Below are 17,373 nucleotides of genomic sequence, written 5' to 3'. Positions count from 1 at the left end.
GAGCAAGTGATGTAATGCTAAATGTTTCCAAATCTGTTCTGATGATGAAACAAACTAATCTACATCTTGAATGGCCTGATGGTGAGTACATTTTCAGCAAAGTTTCATTTTTGGATGAACTGTTCCTTTAACTCAGATTCACAGATTGACAAATTCTGAATATATAAAATATAATCAATGTATGTGCTGGTATAGCACATTTCACAACCAGTGGCTACTATGAGCTGATTAATTTTAATTCCCTCGTGCTGTGAATCAATAAGAAATGCAGTCTTCTGTAGATGTGCTGTGTCTATAAACTGATGCTCAATGACACCATCATTTCACTGAAAGCTCTCAACAAAACAGAACACTTCAACATTCAGTTCATCTCTGCACTGTTGTCTCCTTCAACCTCTGAGGAAAACTGACCATTTAATATACACTGTGTTAAATGGTCAGTTTCCCACAGACGTACATAAATAATGGTAAATATCAATTGAGAACAGAATGTTTTATTGTGAATCATTTCCAAACAAGAAAATAATATGGACAGTGAAGCTTGGCATTTTATTTATTTATTCAGTTCTAAAACTTAAATTTCTTAATATACTCAATACATCATGAAATGTGATGGAAACGTGTTAATGAAAAAGACATATGTATATATATATATATATATATATATATATATATATATATATATATATATTTTATTTATAGGCTACTACAATACAGCCTATCTGTGGAGTTGAATTAATAGAGAGGGCGCCACTATCATCTTCATAACCATCATATTTTAAAGGGGCGGTAGAGACTGTCTAATGTACATTTATGATAGGTGGTGTCACCACTGAATGTGCTTCACATTTCACTCATGAACCAACCTTGGGAAAACAATTTGATGACAGGTTATTAGTAGCCTATTTGCTTTCCATGTAACTGGATGGATGTCGCGGAATGTGCGTGTTCACAGTAATGCCTGCAAAAGACCCGCTTATCGAAACACTTAAAGGTACGTTTCATGTCCTATATGTTATCATACACTTAAGGTTGTACCTGAGCTTCGCTGTGCTGTTTTACTGCTCAGTTGTTGTTCTGATCAGGCAGCTGAAGATGACAGGCCGTGAGGCAGCTTCTGCTCGCTGCAGAGAGACAGAGAGCTAGCATACTTGTTTTGCGCACTCAGACAAGCCATTTTGAATTATTAATATGGGATCAACTGATTGGAAATTATTTTTAAATGAATCTGTGCTGAGTTAAACTTTAACCTTTTCCTATACCAACTGTATGTGTGTGTGTGTGTGTGTGTGTATATGTGTATGTTAGACCAGTTTATGTGTTTATGTAGTATGTTAGACTAGTTTAAGTGTTTATGTAGTTAATAAAACCTTACTTGTATCACACTTGACGTTTTCATTGTTTGCTCATAACCGGAGTCACTAATCATGCAGATTTACGTTACAAGCTTGGTAGAATTGTACAGTAAGAAAGTTATTTCCCTTAACCAGGAAATTAACGTTCTTAGAATTGACAAGACAGTTGACCCTGAGTGGTCAGCTAAATATCTACAGCGGATCTAAAATATGAATACTTAATTATAACTAGTTATGGTTAATTATTCATATTTCCTGTCGTTGAGCTAAAATTTGCTATAATGCATACCATGATTCATTGCTTCAAATTAGTTTTGTACACCAACATAAACTGTCAACATAAGCATTTCTTTACAAACCTAAAGTGTTAGTTGGGCAAGATGCACCAAGTCTGTTATTTTAGTATTAGAGATACTATTATTGATTGTATTAATATTTTGAAACGCTTTTTATTTTTAGTTCCTTTTTTCATTTTAGTTTAAAGCAAATTAATGTATATGCATACGACACTGTTTACTACATAATGAACATTACTCATTAATGTTTTAGAGCCTGTTCTCAGTTTGGCACATAGAGATTACTGACATTGTTTTGAACAGCTTCTTCGCCATGACACATGTGGCAGGTGTTACAGAGCTGACGAGACGTGAGACGTGCGGATCCATCTGCAAGGCTTTATTGTGGAGAAGACAGAGACGTGGTCATGAAGCAGGCAGGGTCAAACAGAGGCAGACAGGTATATGGTGGGCAAGACACAAGAACAGTCCTAGGGCTAGCGTGGGTCGACGATGGGCAGACGGGTCAGAGTCAGAAGGGTCAAGACTAAGGGAGAAATCCAGGAAACCAGGCGAAGATCAGAAACCGGGAAAACAGCTAGGCTAGGGCTAGGGCTAGGGCTAGGGCTAGGGCTAAGGACTAAGGCAAATGACTAGGACTAGGGCTAGGGCTAAGGCTAATGACTAGGGCTCCGTAAGGTAGCTATCTCTAGGAGAGTGATAAACGCTGAAACAATACTCGGCAGAGGGAAGGGATCAGAGTGAGTGTTAAATAGTGAGGGAGTGATATGAAACAGCTGGGTGCAATCAGTGTAAACAGGTGTGTGCAATTCGTGCTGAGTGCAATCAGTGCAATGCATGATGGGAAATGTAGTCCGGGGTGATGTGCAACAGTGTGTAGTGCGAGAGTCAATGAATAGGAAAGTTCGTGGACCGGATTCGTGACAGCAGGTATGTCATTATACACTTATTGCTTCTCATTTTTAGCGTAACATAACGTAGGTTTAAAAAAACGTCTCATTCAAAGTCTCATTGGATTCAAAGTCTAACTTAAACTACGACAAAGAATTAAATGAATCAGATGAATCAAATCAATAAAAATTGAGTAATATAAATAAAAAAAGTATTTCATCTCTGAAATTGTTGTTTTTGTCATTGCTGATAATTACAATAAAAATACATATTCAATTATAAAAATGCCAAATGCATTTTCACTCTCATACTTTTGGACCCTAATGTATATCTCATTGTTTTTATATTTTAAAAATAGCATCTTTTGATTAATCACAACTACAAATTTGCTGAAAATGGAACAGAAAGTGCATCTAAATGTGCCTGTCTGATCAGAATGTTATGTCTGCTCTTGAAGGTTGAGTTCAGTTTCTTTGGCCGTGCAGCAGACCACAGCCTGCAGCAAACTCATGACCTCTCAAGGCCGAGGGCGCTTCTTCATACGGCTCATGCTGATGAGGAGAACCCTGGGAAATGTAGTAAAACACCTGCTACACACAAACAGAGTAATCGAGGTTAGTGGACACGCACAAGTGATGATTGAAAATTGTCTTTTACAGACAATCAACATTATTGTAGGCATGTGGGGGTGTGTTAGAATGAGCCGTTTTAGGTAGGCGTGGTTGACTCTTAACTTATACATCACAACTTATAGAATATCTCTTTGGATTTGAGACTTTAGTCTTTGCAACTTTACAGATCTTCTTTATGCACCAAGAGCCTGTAACACTCCAAAGAGAAAGGAAAAATTTAAATCGCATCATATGACCCCTTTAAATTGCAAAATTTTAATTTTTATCAAGTATAATAACTCGATTTTCCAGTGAAACGACAACTGGTCATGTATGCCAGACTTCTTTAATAACTTAAACCCCACCCCTATTTTAATGTGTCATTTAACATGGTCTGGCACATTTTTACGGGTGAAATGCAGTCATTTTAGTAGGAATCCATGCGATTGGGAACTTCGCATGAGGGTGTCGAAATTCAGGTTTCAAAACAAGTTCAAGTTGGTCACATGGATTAATAGCAGTGACCAACAGAAAACTACTTGGTTTGAAAAGGACTTCTATGTGAGCTGTGCTTCATACATCGCCACACATTCGACTTTAGACAATTGGTCTTATTTGTCTGCAAAATTTCACCGCAGCTTTACAGTCAAAGGTGCCATAGAGCTCGATATCTGACTAACAGGCCACTTGTTACTACTTTTCCCCTCCAAAGGCAGGTGTGGTTCTGTCTAAGCTGAAGGGTCAGCCCCTTTCCATTCACTTGATACGTTGGAGAGGAGAAGATGGGTCTATCTATCAGCCACTGGTCAAACACTTACGGCAACTCAAACAGGAAAAACCCTCACTTCAGTTTGGCCCAAAACCAGCCTCTCAGCAGGACAGAACTGCGGGTCAGAAGAGAGGGCAGACACAGTGTGTCAAAGACGGCAGGTACTCTCAATAAAGATTTCATGTATGTTTGCAATTGTATTAGTCTCTAATACCATAAACAGCCCGGCCTGTATCTGTTTGATCATGTTTCGTTTACAGGATCCTGTACGCCGTGCACCTCTTAGGAAAAGCAAACATAGGAATGGTACAGTAGTTGTGTAAACTCTCTTTGTGGTGGTGCTTGTTTAACTTTAATCCATTCATGTGTATTTTTAAGTCAATATGTGATCCGTGTGATTATTGAAAATTAATGTTAATTTTGTTTAATTTTAAGCATGGAGGTAGGGAGGTCCTGCAGAATGTCATTCCTGTGGTTCTGGAGAGCAGACAGGCAAGAAAGGTATATCTACAATTGAGCAAGTGAGTTTTATGTAGAGAGATGTATATGTAAGCTAATTTCAAGACCTATATAATATCGCATGCATGCTTTCTGATTTTGTCATATAGGAGGTACTGCTGGATGTAAAGGAGACTCATCTTACCTGCATAGATAAGTTAAATAAGCAGGTTTGTTTTTTTCAATACTAAATACAAATAACTTAAAGGTTAAAGGTGAGTAATTTATAAATGTATTTTTGCATTTAAATTTTTGATTTTTTTTTTAAAAGTACAATAAAGAAAAATGTTATAGGATTAATGAGATAAATGTACCATTCTACACTACACAAAGTCTCTAATCAAATACTATATGTAATTGTAAACGTATGTTCTTGCTTTCATTGAGGCATAAGATGTTCTTAAGAATATTCTAAAATCATCAAGTGTAAAAATAAAAAGCAATTCATGGACAAACATCCTTAACTGTTATGCCGTTTTTATCATTAGAAATCACCATCACGTTTGGAGACCTTTATCTGCAACTTTGAATTTTTATTTTTTACATATATAACAGTAAGAGAAATACAACTTTGCATATAAATGCCATCAGTACACAAGATTACAAGTCAAATAAAAAATTAGCCAGAGGAAGAAAGAAAACATAAAATAAATAAATAAAACAACTAATATAATGAAGACGGTACAGTTTACTTGTCTATTTCAAATTTGCAGATAATGTTAGAAGTCCTGAGAGCTTTTTTTGTTTTACATTTATATACCATATTACAGTATTGTTTAAATTCGTTGATAAAATAAATAAAAAAATTGGTTTACCACCCGACCACTTCATTTTGTGTATATGAAACTTCCCCATTACAACCAGTAATTGAATAATATACGCTTTATCATTTTCTATCCCATAATCATCAACATCATTATATCAGGCCCACTCAGTTTAACAGCTGTATCAAGTTTTCTTGTAATGAAATTCTCAACATCAACCCAAAATATCTTTGTATAGATGCAATGAAAAAATAAATGAAAGATAGTTTCTTTTTCATTACTACAAATTCCCCAGGAGTAGTCTATCTGCAACTTTGAATTAGAAGCACACCTCGCTCTTAATTTGGGGATTTACCTCTGTTTATTATCTCTGACTTCACTCTCCTACGACGTAGCAAGGTCTGTTCAGTGAACGAGTCGTTATTTTAAATCGATTCTTTTCATTGAATCAGTTCACAGAACAAACCTGAAGCATTCGTGCTCGCACTGGTCCGAGTGGCTCTCGAATCGAACTGTTCAAAAGAACCGATTCGCGCACGACTACGACGTCATCCCAATGGCCCGGAATTTCCTCTTCGCCAGATCTGGCGCATGCGCACATCAAAAAAAAGAGTGCGGACTTCGCAGCTCTCCCAATATTAAATAGTTTGATGGCCATAATTTGATAAATCATGTCGAAAGCACCATCTCAGGCCGGTTCTTCGGGTGCCGCGGCCAACCTAGGACCTTCATCGTCCTCCTCCTGCTCCTCACCCTCGGCAGGCGGCACGACGTCCCCCGCTAACGTGCTTCACGCACAGCCCGAGAAACCCCAGCACTACACGTACGTAACGAAACACCTTTACATACACCTGATCGCTCGTGCAGATCACACATTTCATGCATCAACAATTTTACACGCGTCTGATGGGGTTTTGTGGCTGTGATGAGCTGGATCAAGAGCTGTGTTTTATAGAGGCCTAGTAGTGCGATTGATTGCATGCACTGCATCGAGGTGATGTTTTGAAGAGTGCACTTGAGCATCCTGGCAAAAGCTCTGGCGATTTGTAAACACAATAAAGAAGGCGAGCTATAAAGTGCTTAATTAGTCTAAAATGTTATGCATCGTGAAATCATGGTAAAAAAGTGTGATCAATTATTTTGATCTCAGATCACTGATGAAGCAGTGTTCACTACTATATAAAATAATTAAATATTTTATAGTAATTAATTCCATTAACAAAAACGTATGTAGTTTATATATTTAAATATTTTAGAACTGTATTCTAAATTTATATTCATCACTACAAACCAAAGGTGCCCAAATTTTTACTACAAAGGGCCAAAAATCAAACTTTATTGATGTCCATGGGCTGAAAATAAACGCTGCATTACTGTATATCCATCTATATTCAAATTTACATTTGTAAATTCATTTTATATTCTCTGTTTTCTAATGCATCATGGCCGTAACCACTAGGCCTGTCACAATAACAGCTTTTTATTGTGCGATTATATTGCCCCAGAAATAATTGCGATAAGCGATATTATTGTCATTTTAAAGACCATTTTATGCCACTGAATATATAATCATAATGTAACGGCATAATAACGCAAGAAGGCCTACACACTTCCAAATGACAACAAACTTTACATTTTTAAGAATATTTAGATCATGTAAATTAAGTATCAATACATTAGATACCTTAAAAAGCTGAATAAATAGTAAAAAAAAAACATTTCTAACAAAAAGTGCAAAGTAACAAGTAGAAAAAAAGAAAAATGCACAAAGAACTTGTATGGAGATTTTTCCATCTACTGATTTTTCCCTAGCCTTCTTTTCTCTGTAAATGAAGGGTGCACACTATTGCTGAAAAACACAATCACTACTCAGCAGTCAGATGTCCGTATGCACAAAGGCACAGATCCCTAAACAAGACCATATCTGCAGATTAAACTTTTTTTTTTGTAGAAGCATAGGCCCACTCAGTTTAACAGCTGTATTAAGTTTTCTTGTAATGAAATTCTCAACATCAACCCAAAATATCTTTGTATAGATGCAATGAAAAAATAAATGAAAGATAGTTTCTTTTTCATTACTACAAATTTCCCAGGAGTAGTCTATCTGCAACTTTGAATTAGAAGCACACCTCGCTCTTAATTTGGGGATTTACCTCTGTTTATTATCTCTGACTTCACTCTCCTACGACGTAGCAAGGTCTGTTCAGTGAACGAGTCGTTATTTTAAATCGATTCTTTTCATTGAATCAGTTCACAGAACAAACCTGAAGCATTCGTGCTCGCACTGGTCCGAGCGGCTCTCGAATCGAACTGTTCAAAAGAACCGATTCGCGCACGACTACGACGTCATCCCAATGGCCCGGAATTTCCTCTTCGCCAGATCTGGCGCATGCGCACATCAAAAAAAGAGTGCGGACTTCTCAGCTCTCCCAATATTAAATAGTTTGATGGCCATAATTTGATAAATCATGTCGAAAGCACCATCTCAGGCTGGTTCTTCGGGTGCCGCGGCCAACCTAGGACCTTCATCGTCCTCCTCCTGCTCCTCACCCTCGGCAGGCGGCACGACGTCCCCCGCTAACGTGCTTCACGCACAGCCCGAGAAACCCCAGCACTACACGTACGTAACGAAACACCTTTACATACACCTGATCGCTCGTGCAGATCACACATTTCATGCATCAACAATTTTACACGCGTCTGATGGGGTTTTGTGGCTGTGATGAGCTGGATCAAGAGCTGTGTTTTATAGAGGCCTAGTAGTGCGATTGATTGCATGCACTGCATCGAGGTGATGTTTTGAAGAGTGCACTTGAGCATCCTGGCAAAAGCTCTGGCGATTTGTAAACACAATAAAGAAGGCGAGCTATAAAGTGCTTAATTAGTCTAAAATGTTATGCATCGTGAAATCATGGTAAAAAAGTGTGATCAATTATTTTGATCTCAGATCACTGATGAAGCAGTGTTCACTACTATATAAAATAATTAAATATTTTATAGTAATTAATTCCATTAACAAAAACGTATGTAGTTTATATATTTAAATATTTTAGAACTGTATTCTAAATTTATATTCATCACTACAAACCAAAGGTGCCCAAATTTTTACTACAAAGGGCCAAAAATCAAACTTTATTGATGTCCATGGGCTGAAAATAAACGCTGCATTACTGTATATCCATCTATATTCAAATTTACATTTGTAAATTCATTTTATATTCTGTTTTCTAATGCATCATGGCCGTAACCACTAGGCCTGCCACAATAACAGCTTTTTATTGTGCGATTATATTGCCCCAGAAATAATTGCGATAAGCGATATTATTGTCATTTTAAAGACCATTTTATGCCACTGAATATATAATCATAATGTAACGGCATAATAACGCAAGAAGGCCTACACACTTCCAAATGACAACAAACTTTACATTTTTAAGAATATTTAGATCATGTAAATTAAGTATCAATACATTAGATACCTTAAAAAGCTGAATAAATAGTAAAAAAAAAACATTTCTAACAAAAAGTGCAAAGTAACAAGTAGAAAAAAAGAAAAATGCACAAAGAACTTGTATGGAGATTTTTCCATCTACTGATTTTTCCCTAGCCTTCTTTTCTCTGTAAATGAAGGGTGCACACTATTGCTGAAAAACACAATCACTACTCAGCAGTCAGATGTCCGTATGCACAAAGGCACAGATCCCTAAACAAGATCATATCTGCAGATTAAACTTTTTTTTTTGTAGAAGCATTTTTTTTTTATTTGAACTAGCACCTCATGACTATACCACGTTATGTATGAGAAGCTGTAAAAGATACAGGCGCGAGTGGAATGTAGCGTTACAAAACATGGTGACATTAATTTTTAAGTAAATATAATGGGCGATATATTGCGTCACCAAAAATGATTGAGGACATGTGCATATATTGCGCGATAAGTCGATATATTGATTATTGCGACAGGCCTAGTAACCACAATTGACACTGAAAATACTTTGAGTTGAGATTGATCAATATGTGCTTATAAATAACTGTTTTTGTTTCTCTCAGTCATGAATTATGTTAAATCCATGATTTCCGTGACTTTTTCCAGTTTCTTGTAATTAGTTTTTACATTCACAAATAGCCAAATATATATCAGCAAATTTAGAACCATAAATTACCAGGAAAAAAGACTGTGGACAATACAAATCACTTTTCCATGACATTTTAAAACCTTCCAGTCATTCATGATTATTGGGTACAGATTTTTGAAAATCATTTCATAGCCATTGCACTTTTTTATTATAATATTGTAAAGCTGAACATAACAAGAAACCTATATTTTCACCTTATAAATTTGTATTGCACTGTAAAAAATACTTTTCAAAGCTTTTACTTACTCTCTTTGTAATTGAAAAATGTAAGTGAAAATTCTTTCTACACCAATATTCCTTCATTGTACTTCTCTATGACATTTTAAGATTTGAAAATTTCTGATATTTCCATGATTATTTTCATGTCTCCTGAAGCAGGTCATATACAATCTTGTAATAGTGTTTATTTGTAGTTTTACCGCTCTGAAAAATCTCCTTTTCCAACCTGCTAATGGTTAATAGCCACATCCACCTCCAGACATACTGTCATGTAGCATCTCTCTATCTATGTTCAGGTATCTGAAAGAGTTCAGGACGGAGCAGTGTCCCCTGTTCGTGCAGCACAAGTGCACTCAGCACCGCCCCTTCACCTGCTTCCACTGGCACTTCCTGAATCAGAGACGACGGAGGCCGATTCGCAGACGAGATGGAACGTTTAATTACAGCCCTGATGTGTACTGTGTTAAATACGACGAGGGCACAGGGACATGTCCCGACGGAGATGAGTAAGAACCAGCAGAAACTCCTTTTTAAGTCTCACTGTCTGAATTTATGCTGATGTCTTTCTGTATTTATATACTGCCAGGTGTCCATTTCTGCACCGAACAGCTGGAGACACAGAGAGGCGGTATCACCTGCGGTACTATAAGACTGGTTCCTGTATCCACGAGACTGATGGGAAGGGCCACTGCAGTAAGAACGGCCCTCACTGTGCCTTTGCTCACGGCTCCCATGACCTCCGTAGCCCCGTCTATGACATCAGGTAGACAGTTGACTTTTAAAGTAATAATCATTTATATCATTTATTCACCATGTCATTCCAAACATATACCTTTTCTTTTCTTTGGGACACAAAAGAGTAATTTTTAATTGAAGTCATGAATTAAATTGCATCCACATTTATTATTATGATACACTAGCATTTAGTTTAGTCGATAAGATTTTTAAAATGTTTTTGAAATAATCTTTTATGCTCACCAAGGCAGCGTATATTTGATCAAAAGTACAGTAAAACAGTAATATTGTGATGCATTGTAACTGTTAAAAATAACTGTGTTTGTTTTTTAAATATATTTTCAAATGTAATCTATTTCTGGGATTCCAAAGCTGATTTTCACATGATCCTTCAGAAATCATTCTAATATGTTGATTTGCTGCTCGAGAAACATTTCTGATTATTATCAATGTTGAAAACAGTTGAGCTGATTTATATTTTTGTGAAAACTGTGATATGTATTTATTTCAGGATTTTCTGATGAGTAAAAAGCTAAATTTTTCCGATTAAAAAAAAAATAATTATTATATAAATTATAAAAAAAAAAAAAAATCATACCCTAAACTTTTGAACGGTAGTGTAATTTTTTTCCTTGGTTTGACGTATGTAAGAGAAGTTCAGGTGTTAGAAGCCCAAGCTGCTACTGGATTGGTTGAGGGAACATCTGGAGAAGGACAGTCAGGAGTTGTGGCCAGCACTGCACTCATAGAAAAGATCCTGAGTGAAGATCCACGCTGGCAAGGTGAAACCTGCCTCTCCACACGACTTCAAAATGAACCTAAATGTCACAATACATTTATATGTCATTCTTCATGCTGTTCTTTGCTCGTTTCTCCTCATGCAGACAGCAGTTTCGTGCTCTCCCATTACAAGACTGAGCTTTGCAAAAAACCTCCACGGCTGTGTCGTCAGGGCTACGCTTGTCCCTACTATCACAACAGCAAAGACCGCAGACGGAGCCCTCACAAACACAAATACAGGTCTGAACAACTAATACGTCATTTTATAAAAGTCCTAAAGGGATAGTCAAAAAAAGCCAGTTTTTACTCCCTTTCATTTTATTCCAAACCAGTATGCTGTTATTGTTTTCAGTAGAACACAAACTGATAGATCTTAATCTCATGCAGATCATTTCATACAACAACAGTTCATATCATAGTGAGCAAAAAGGACAAAAACAACTTGCACGCTATATTCCACATGCTCTGAATTCATGTGATAGCATTTTGTGGGAAAAAAAAGAAATGTTGAATCTGTTTCATCGCGTGCCAAACTCTCATTCACAATCAAATTATGCTTTTGTGATGTTTTTCCCACTTTAGTTATCATTTTTGGTTCGTTTTGTAGCTTGACAGATTTTATTTGCAGGTTCCCAAACTTTTGGTCAGCAGAACCTCTTTAACCTTAAATATTTAACATAAGATAATTTTCTATAATTTTTGCATGTTCATGATTCTCTGGTGTCAGTTAATTATCACATGACTTGCAGGTAAATAATTCAACAATTTCATTTTTGTCAGTGTATTTTATTTTGATTCATTTGTATTTTGGCATTATTTATTTATTTTATTATTTAGTCAATTATTACAGTGGGGCAAAAAAGTATTTAGTCAGCCACCAATTGTGCAAGTTCTCCCACTTAAAAAGATGAGAGAGGCCTGTAATTTTCATCATAGGTATACCTCAACTATGAGAGACAAAATGAGAAAAAAAAATCCAGAAAATCACATTGTAGGATTTTTAAAGAATTTATTTGCAAATTATGGTGGAAAATAAGTATTGGGTCAATAACAAAATTTAATCTCAATACTTTGTTATATACCCTTTGTTGGCAATGACAGACGTCAAACGTTTTCTGTAAGTCTTCACAAGGTTGTCACACACTGTTGCTGGTATTTTGGCCCATTCCTCCATGCAGATCTACTCTAGAGCAGTAATGTTTTGGGGCTGTCGCTGGGCAACACGGATTTTCAACTCCCTCCAAAGATTTTCTATGGGGTTGAGATCTGGAGACTGGCTAGGCCACTCCAGGACCTTGAAATGCTTCTTACGAAGCCACTCCTTCATTGCCCGGGCGGTGTGTTTGGGATCATTGTCATGCTGAAAGACCCAGCCACACTAAATAATAAAATAAATAAATAATGCCAAAATACAAATGAATCAAAATAAAATACACTGACAAAAATGAAATTGTTGAATTATTTACCTGCAAGTCATGTGATAATTCAAGTGACAAGTCATTTTTCCCCACTGTATGTTTTTATGAACTCACAAACCCCCTGCAGTTTGGAAACCCCTGATTTTTTTTCTTTTCTTTAAAAAGTAATAACAAATAAGAATGCTATGTATTCAAACCTCTGTTCATATTCAGTTTATATCCTGCTTTGTAGTAAGGTGACCCACATTTTCCATCGTAATACATTTTAATGGTGCTGTGTTCTTTGGTTTCTGAAGAGCCCTGCCGTGTCCCTCAGTGAAGCACAGCGATGAGTGGGGGGACCCCAGTAAATGTGAAAGCGGAGAAAGCTGCCAGTACTGCCACACACGGACAGAACAGCAGTTCCACCCGGAGGTATATCACACTCAATCTAACGCAGCTGGACTCTGTTTAACATCAGCATTTACTGTAAGATGATCCATGTTCTTGCATGGTACTTATGGATGTAATGTAATAAAGCAGTGACTATTTGATTATGCTGTGCTTGTGAGGCTCATTAGAGTTGCTATTTTGTTTGGCCCTATGGCGTAAGAGGCTCTTTTTTTAAGGTTATATATTAGTGCTGTTAATATTAGTCATACCTGTTAGGGATATCGGTATATGAAAATTTTGTCCGATACTGATAATTTTTTATTTTTGAAAGCCGATAACCGATATGTTGGCCGATACATCTATATCCAAATTTTTATATACTTTGAGAGCCTGATTACAAAAAAACCACATCCCAAACACTTCAACTTAAGCAGCCTAGTTTGAACGGTGTACGTTTTAAAAATAATTTTACTCTCCCATTACCAAATTTAGTCATAAAAAAGTCTTACAAATAAATAAAATAATGCATAAATAATGCAAACAAGTCATTGGACATCATTACACGTGTAAAGAATCAAAATGAATGCACCATAGATCAATAAAACGGAATAGCCTCTGCACGGACAATAATTAAATGATTTTAATTACTAAACCATATTGCTGATGAAAATAATAATAGAAAAATACCGTGTTATTACTCTTCTAAGTGTGACGATATAACATTTCCGTCTGGAAAAAAACAAGAACCTGAGCCATATATAGGTATTAGAAAATTATAGTTTCTGTAAAATAAAAAATTCATATAATAATAAACATTAACATAGTTAAATTTAAACTTAAGTAGCTGAAAGTTCTTCCCACTCTATTTAATCAATTAATTTCGATGACTCTTACAGTCATTCATTACTGGATTTTTACAAATATTTTTAATTACAAATTTTACCCGATAAAATATTTTAGAGCTTGGCATAATACAAAAAGATATATTCTTTCTTAAAATGTCCATGACATTTTAGGCCTTTATTAATTTACATTACTTTTCCAGGTCTAGAAATCATACTTTTAAACAAAATGTTGTTGAGGAGGGTAAATTAAAATATGAAACATCTTGATTTTTAGTTATTTTAACATATTTAAAGCATGTTTCTTCCTAATTTTTAGGCCCTCTTGGAAGCATAGCAACATCCTGATATTCTTTGGCGCTTCTGAAAAATCAAGCACCACTAATATGTTCTTATTTTACCTAATTACACACTTTTTTCTCCACAGATCTACAAATCCACCAAATGCAACGACATTCAGCAGAGTGGCAACTGTCCCAGAGGGCCGTTCTGTGCTTTTGCTCATGTAGAAAGTAAGCTTACATTTTGTAAAGTTAACATGTGATGATACACTCTACATTGTATTGGATGTTTAAGATCTTACATGGTAACTTATCCAATAGATATCTGTTTTGTTTCACAGAAGTGACTGTCAGTGATGAGCAGCTGGCCGCACAATGCAGTTCACCTCCTCTAGAAACTCCCTGCTCTGCTCTCTTAGAAGACTTCAGCCAGAGTGGGCCGGGTGCCAGCACAGAGGAAGGGCTGCTGGGAAGGGTTCTGTTTGAGGAGTTCTCCAGTCTTGATGCCAGTTTAGGAGGAGAGGGGGGTTATGGGAAAGCCCCTGGGTTTGAGAGGGAAGACCAGGTATAGCAATACAATTTTATTCATTCTTTTATTTGAAGGCGTCAGTTAGAAGAGTTCTGTTTTTGAGATAAACACAGTGTTCCCTTTGTCATACAAAACCTAGGAATTTTAAAGTTATGATTCCAGACTAGAAAAAGGTATAAAAATTAGTCATCTTAAAATTTCTAAAGTTACATTTTTGCTCTGCTCTAAAATAGTTATTTGGCTAGAAATGCATTACAATACACTACAAAAGTTTGGGGTCCGTAAGAATTTTTTTTTTCTCACCACGGCTGCATTTATTTGATCAAAAATACAGTAAAAACACTAATATTGTGAAATATATTTTAAAATGTCATTATTTCTGTGCTGGAAAAGCTGAATTTTCATCAGCCATTACTCCAGTGTATAGTGACTTCATAAATCATGTTAATATGCTGATTTTGTGCTCAAGAAACATTTCTTCTTTTTATTATTATTATTATCATCATCATTTTTCAGGTTTTTTTGTTGACTGGAAAGTTCAAAAGAACAGTGTTTATTTAAATTAGAAATCTTTATATTTTAGTGTCTGCAAAAGAAAAGAAAAAATATATATTTTGAACGGTAGTGCAGTTCTTTCTTTTTCTGTGACATTTGAATAAATTCCACAAATTGACATAATGAAAAACAAATCTTTTAGCATAACTTTAATATCTTTCATACAGGCCAAACATAAAAGTTTTTTAATGGAACAGCGCATCAGAGACATTTCATCCATGCACAGCAAACAGGTACTGAACACCTACCGATTCAAAACAGACGTAAATGAAAATTACAAATAGGCCAAGCACCTTTTGCAGTATTCCATGTTGTGTGTTTTCAGGATTTATTGGTGTTTCTGCCTGTTGGCAGTCCTCTCAGTATGTCCTCCAGCATACCTTCCAGTCTGGCAGCCACCCCACCCAGCCCTGCACCCCCCGGCCCGTCTTCAGGCATGAACGCCAACGCTCTTCCCTTCTACCCTACAAGTGACACGGTGGAGTCTGTAGTGGGTGAGAGGGAGATAGTTCACCCCATAAAAATAACATTTATTTTATACTTATTTTATTTAACTTCGTATATGTTATTCTTAAATATTAAATATGATTATTTCCTCACCCTCATTCCAAATTTGATTTATTTTCTTCTATGGAACACAAAATGTCGATCTAAGAATTGGTGTTGTTTTATTCATTTCTGTTTAGAATTATGTGCAAAAAATATACATAATTGAGCTTTACTGTTGAGTAGAATGACGTAAGACTTCTGTATTTTTAAAACCACGTCTCTTTCTCCTTTTGACTAGAGTCTGCATTGGATGATTTAGACCTGAATGACTTTGGAGTCTCTGCGCTTGAGAAAAGTCTGGAGAGTTCAGCTCTACCCAGCATGGGCCTCATGTTGGGTTGGTGACGAGTCTTAGCAAAAAAAGATGATAGCGTTGCTACTGTAAGCTGTAGTGTCACTGCAAAAATTCAGCATTGACATCCATCTTCAGTTCTACTTTTGTAATCATTTTTCCTTAGGAGGCAGTCAGTTACAGAGTTCAGCACCTGTCAACATCCCTGGCTCGCTCAGTAGCCCCTCCCCTTTCAGATCACCCTCACCTTCTCCACCAATCAGAGCCCACCACTCTCCATTCCTCTCTGCACAGTTGCCACAACCCAGCCAATCAGAGAGCAGTTTTTTGGGGACCTCCCATGGTTCTTTAGGTTAGTGTTATTTTTATTTATTTTAATGTCAGCTGTAATTTTTTCCCCATATATTTCCATTTTTGCTAATTCTTGGGATCAGAATGAGTTTACAGCTCCTGTGCCGTATCTAGGTCAATATTCTTGTTTACAAGCGCAGTGAGAGTATATAACATTAAATTTAATTACCAGTTGTCTTTCTAATACAAAGCAGTGTTGTTTTGCTGTAGTGAACTGGATAGATTGTGTGGCGGATGCAATCAAACATGATAGCTTTGTTTGGTTTTTGTAGGTTTAAATGGCATGAGCAGCAGTATTTGGGAACATTTTCCGACAGGCCAAAGTTCGCCAGGTACCCCTCCTGCCCTGCTTTCCACAGGGAGCATGTACACCGAGGCATCACGTCTCAAACAGGAAGTGGAGGAGGCACACAGGGTGCTGAAACACTGGGACCACAGCTGGAGACAGATGGCTCAGGTCAGACTCCATCTGTGTTTGCGTGTGTACCTAAAATACCACATTTCACACTTTTATGTTTTATTTTTTCTCACTGATGTTAGACAAGGTTTCTTGTGCCTGTCTAGTTTTCCATGACCTTCTAATTTTTCACCCTTTTCTGATTCAGATAATTAATCAGGGTGATATTGGTTCTGTATCTTTAAGACTTCCACGTGGAAATATGATTTGCTATCCTGTTTGCATGTAAAAAATACCAACATATTCCAGGCTGTTGTTCATCAGGTTTATGAATAATAATGAAGTGCTGGGCAGTCATATGTTAATACATTCATGGTTGTGATGACAAGATTTCTGAACACCCTGCGTATTTATATTTCTAAATAATGCAAAACATAGTAATAATAATAATGTGTATATGTTATTTTTATGTATGTTATTGTATTTATTATATATATATATATATATATATATATATATATATATATATGTATATATGTTTGTGTGTACAGGTACAGATCAAAAAATTAGAATATCATGAAATCATGAAATATTTTTTGTCACTCATTTCAGAAAATGAAACCCATATATTATATAGATTCATTACACCAAGTGAAATATTTCAAGCCTTTATTTCTTGAAATTTTGATGATTATGGCTTACAGATAATGAAAACCCAAAATTCAGTGTCTCA

The 17,373-nt window shown here is 36.2% G+C and overlaps 1 protein-coding gene and 1 long non-coding RNA gene across 4 annotated transcripts in view; both read left to right on the top strand.

Annotated features, from left to right (window-relative positions):
• Positions 1–3,038, top strand: part of LOC107561827 (uncharacterized) — a 3,434-nt gene extending 396 nt beyond the window's left edge. Inside the window, exons 2-3 of the long non-coding RNA XR_001605916.1 lie at positions 1,905–1,980; positions 3,000–3,038. This is a non-coding gene — a long non-coding RNA (uncharacterized lncRNA). The remainder of the gene's footprint in view (positions 1–1,904; positions 1,981–2,999) is intronic.
• Positions 3,039–5,776: 2,738 nt separating this feature from the next.
• The window catches only part of LOC107561840 (RING finger protein unkempt homolog), a 20,642-nt gene continuing 9,045 nt past the window's right edge, over positions 5,777–17,373 (top strand). For 2 of the 3 annotated variants that reach the window (XM_016246334.1, XM_016246333.1), the window contains exons 1-13: positions 7,572–7,804; positions 9,836–10,045; positions 10,126–10,302; positions 10,926–11,056; positions 11,159–11,294; positions 12,769–12,886; positions 14,114–14,198; positions 14,309–14,532; positions 15,219–15,284; positions 15,377–15,545; positions 15,839–15,937; positions 16,059–16,244; positions 16,516–16,700. In XM_016246334.1, coding sequence (XP_016101820.1) covers positions 7,653–7,804; positions 9,836–10,045; positions 10,126–10,302; positions 10,926–11,056; positions 11,159–11,294; positions 12,769–12,886; positions 14,114–14,198; positions 14,309–14,532; positions 15,219–15,284; positions 15,377–15,545; positions 15,839–15,937; positions 16,059–16,244; positions 16,516–16,700 — 1,938 coding nt within the window. In that variant the 5' untranslated portion in view covers positions 7,572–7,652. Of the gene's footprint in view, positions 6,008–7,571; positions 7,805–9,835; positions 10,046–10,125; positions 10,303–10,925; positions 11,057–11,158; positions 11,295–12,768; positions 12,887–14,113; positions 14,199–14,308; positions 14,533–15,218; positions 15,285–15,376; positions 15,546–15,838; positions 15,938–16,058; positions 16,245–16,515; positions 16,701–17,373 lie in introns of those variants that run through there. The other variant, XM_016246335.1, reaches the window with a different exon arrangement.

The sequence above is a fragment of the Sinocyclocheilus grahami genome, unplaced genomic scaffold, assembly GCF_001515645.1.
Source record: "Sinocyclocheilus grahami isolate Dianchi unplaced genomic scaffold, SAMN03320097.WGS_v1.1 scaffold794.1, whole genome shotgun sequence".
Taxonomy (NCBI): Eukaryota; Metazoa; Chordata; class Actinopteri; order Cypriniformes; family Cyprinidae; genus Sinocyclocheilus; species Sinocyclocheilus grahami.
This window is presented reverse-complemented; position numbering and strand designations above follow the sequence as displayed.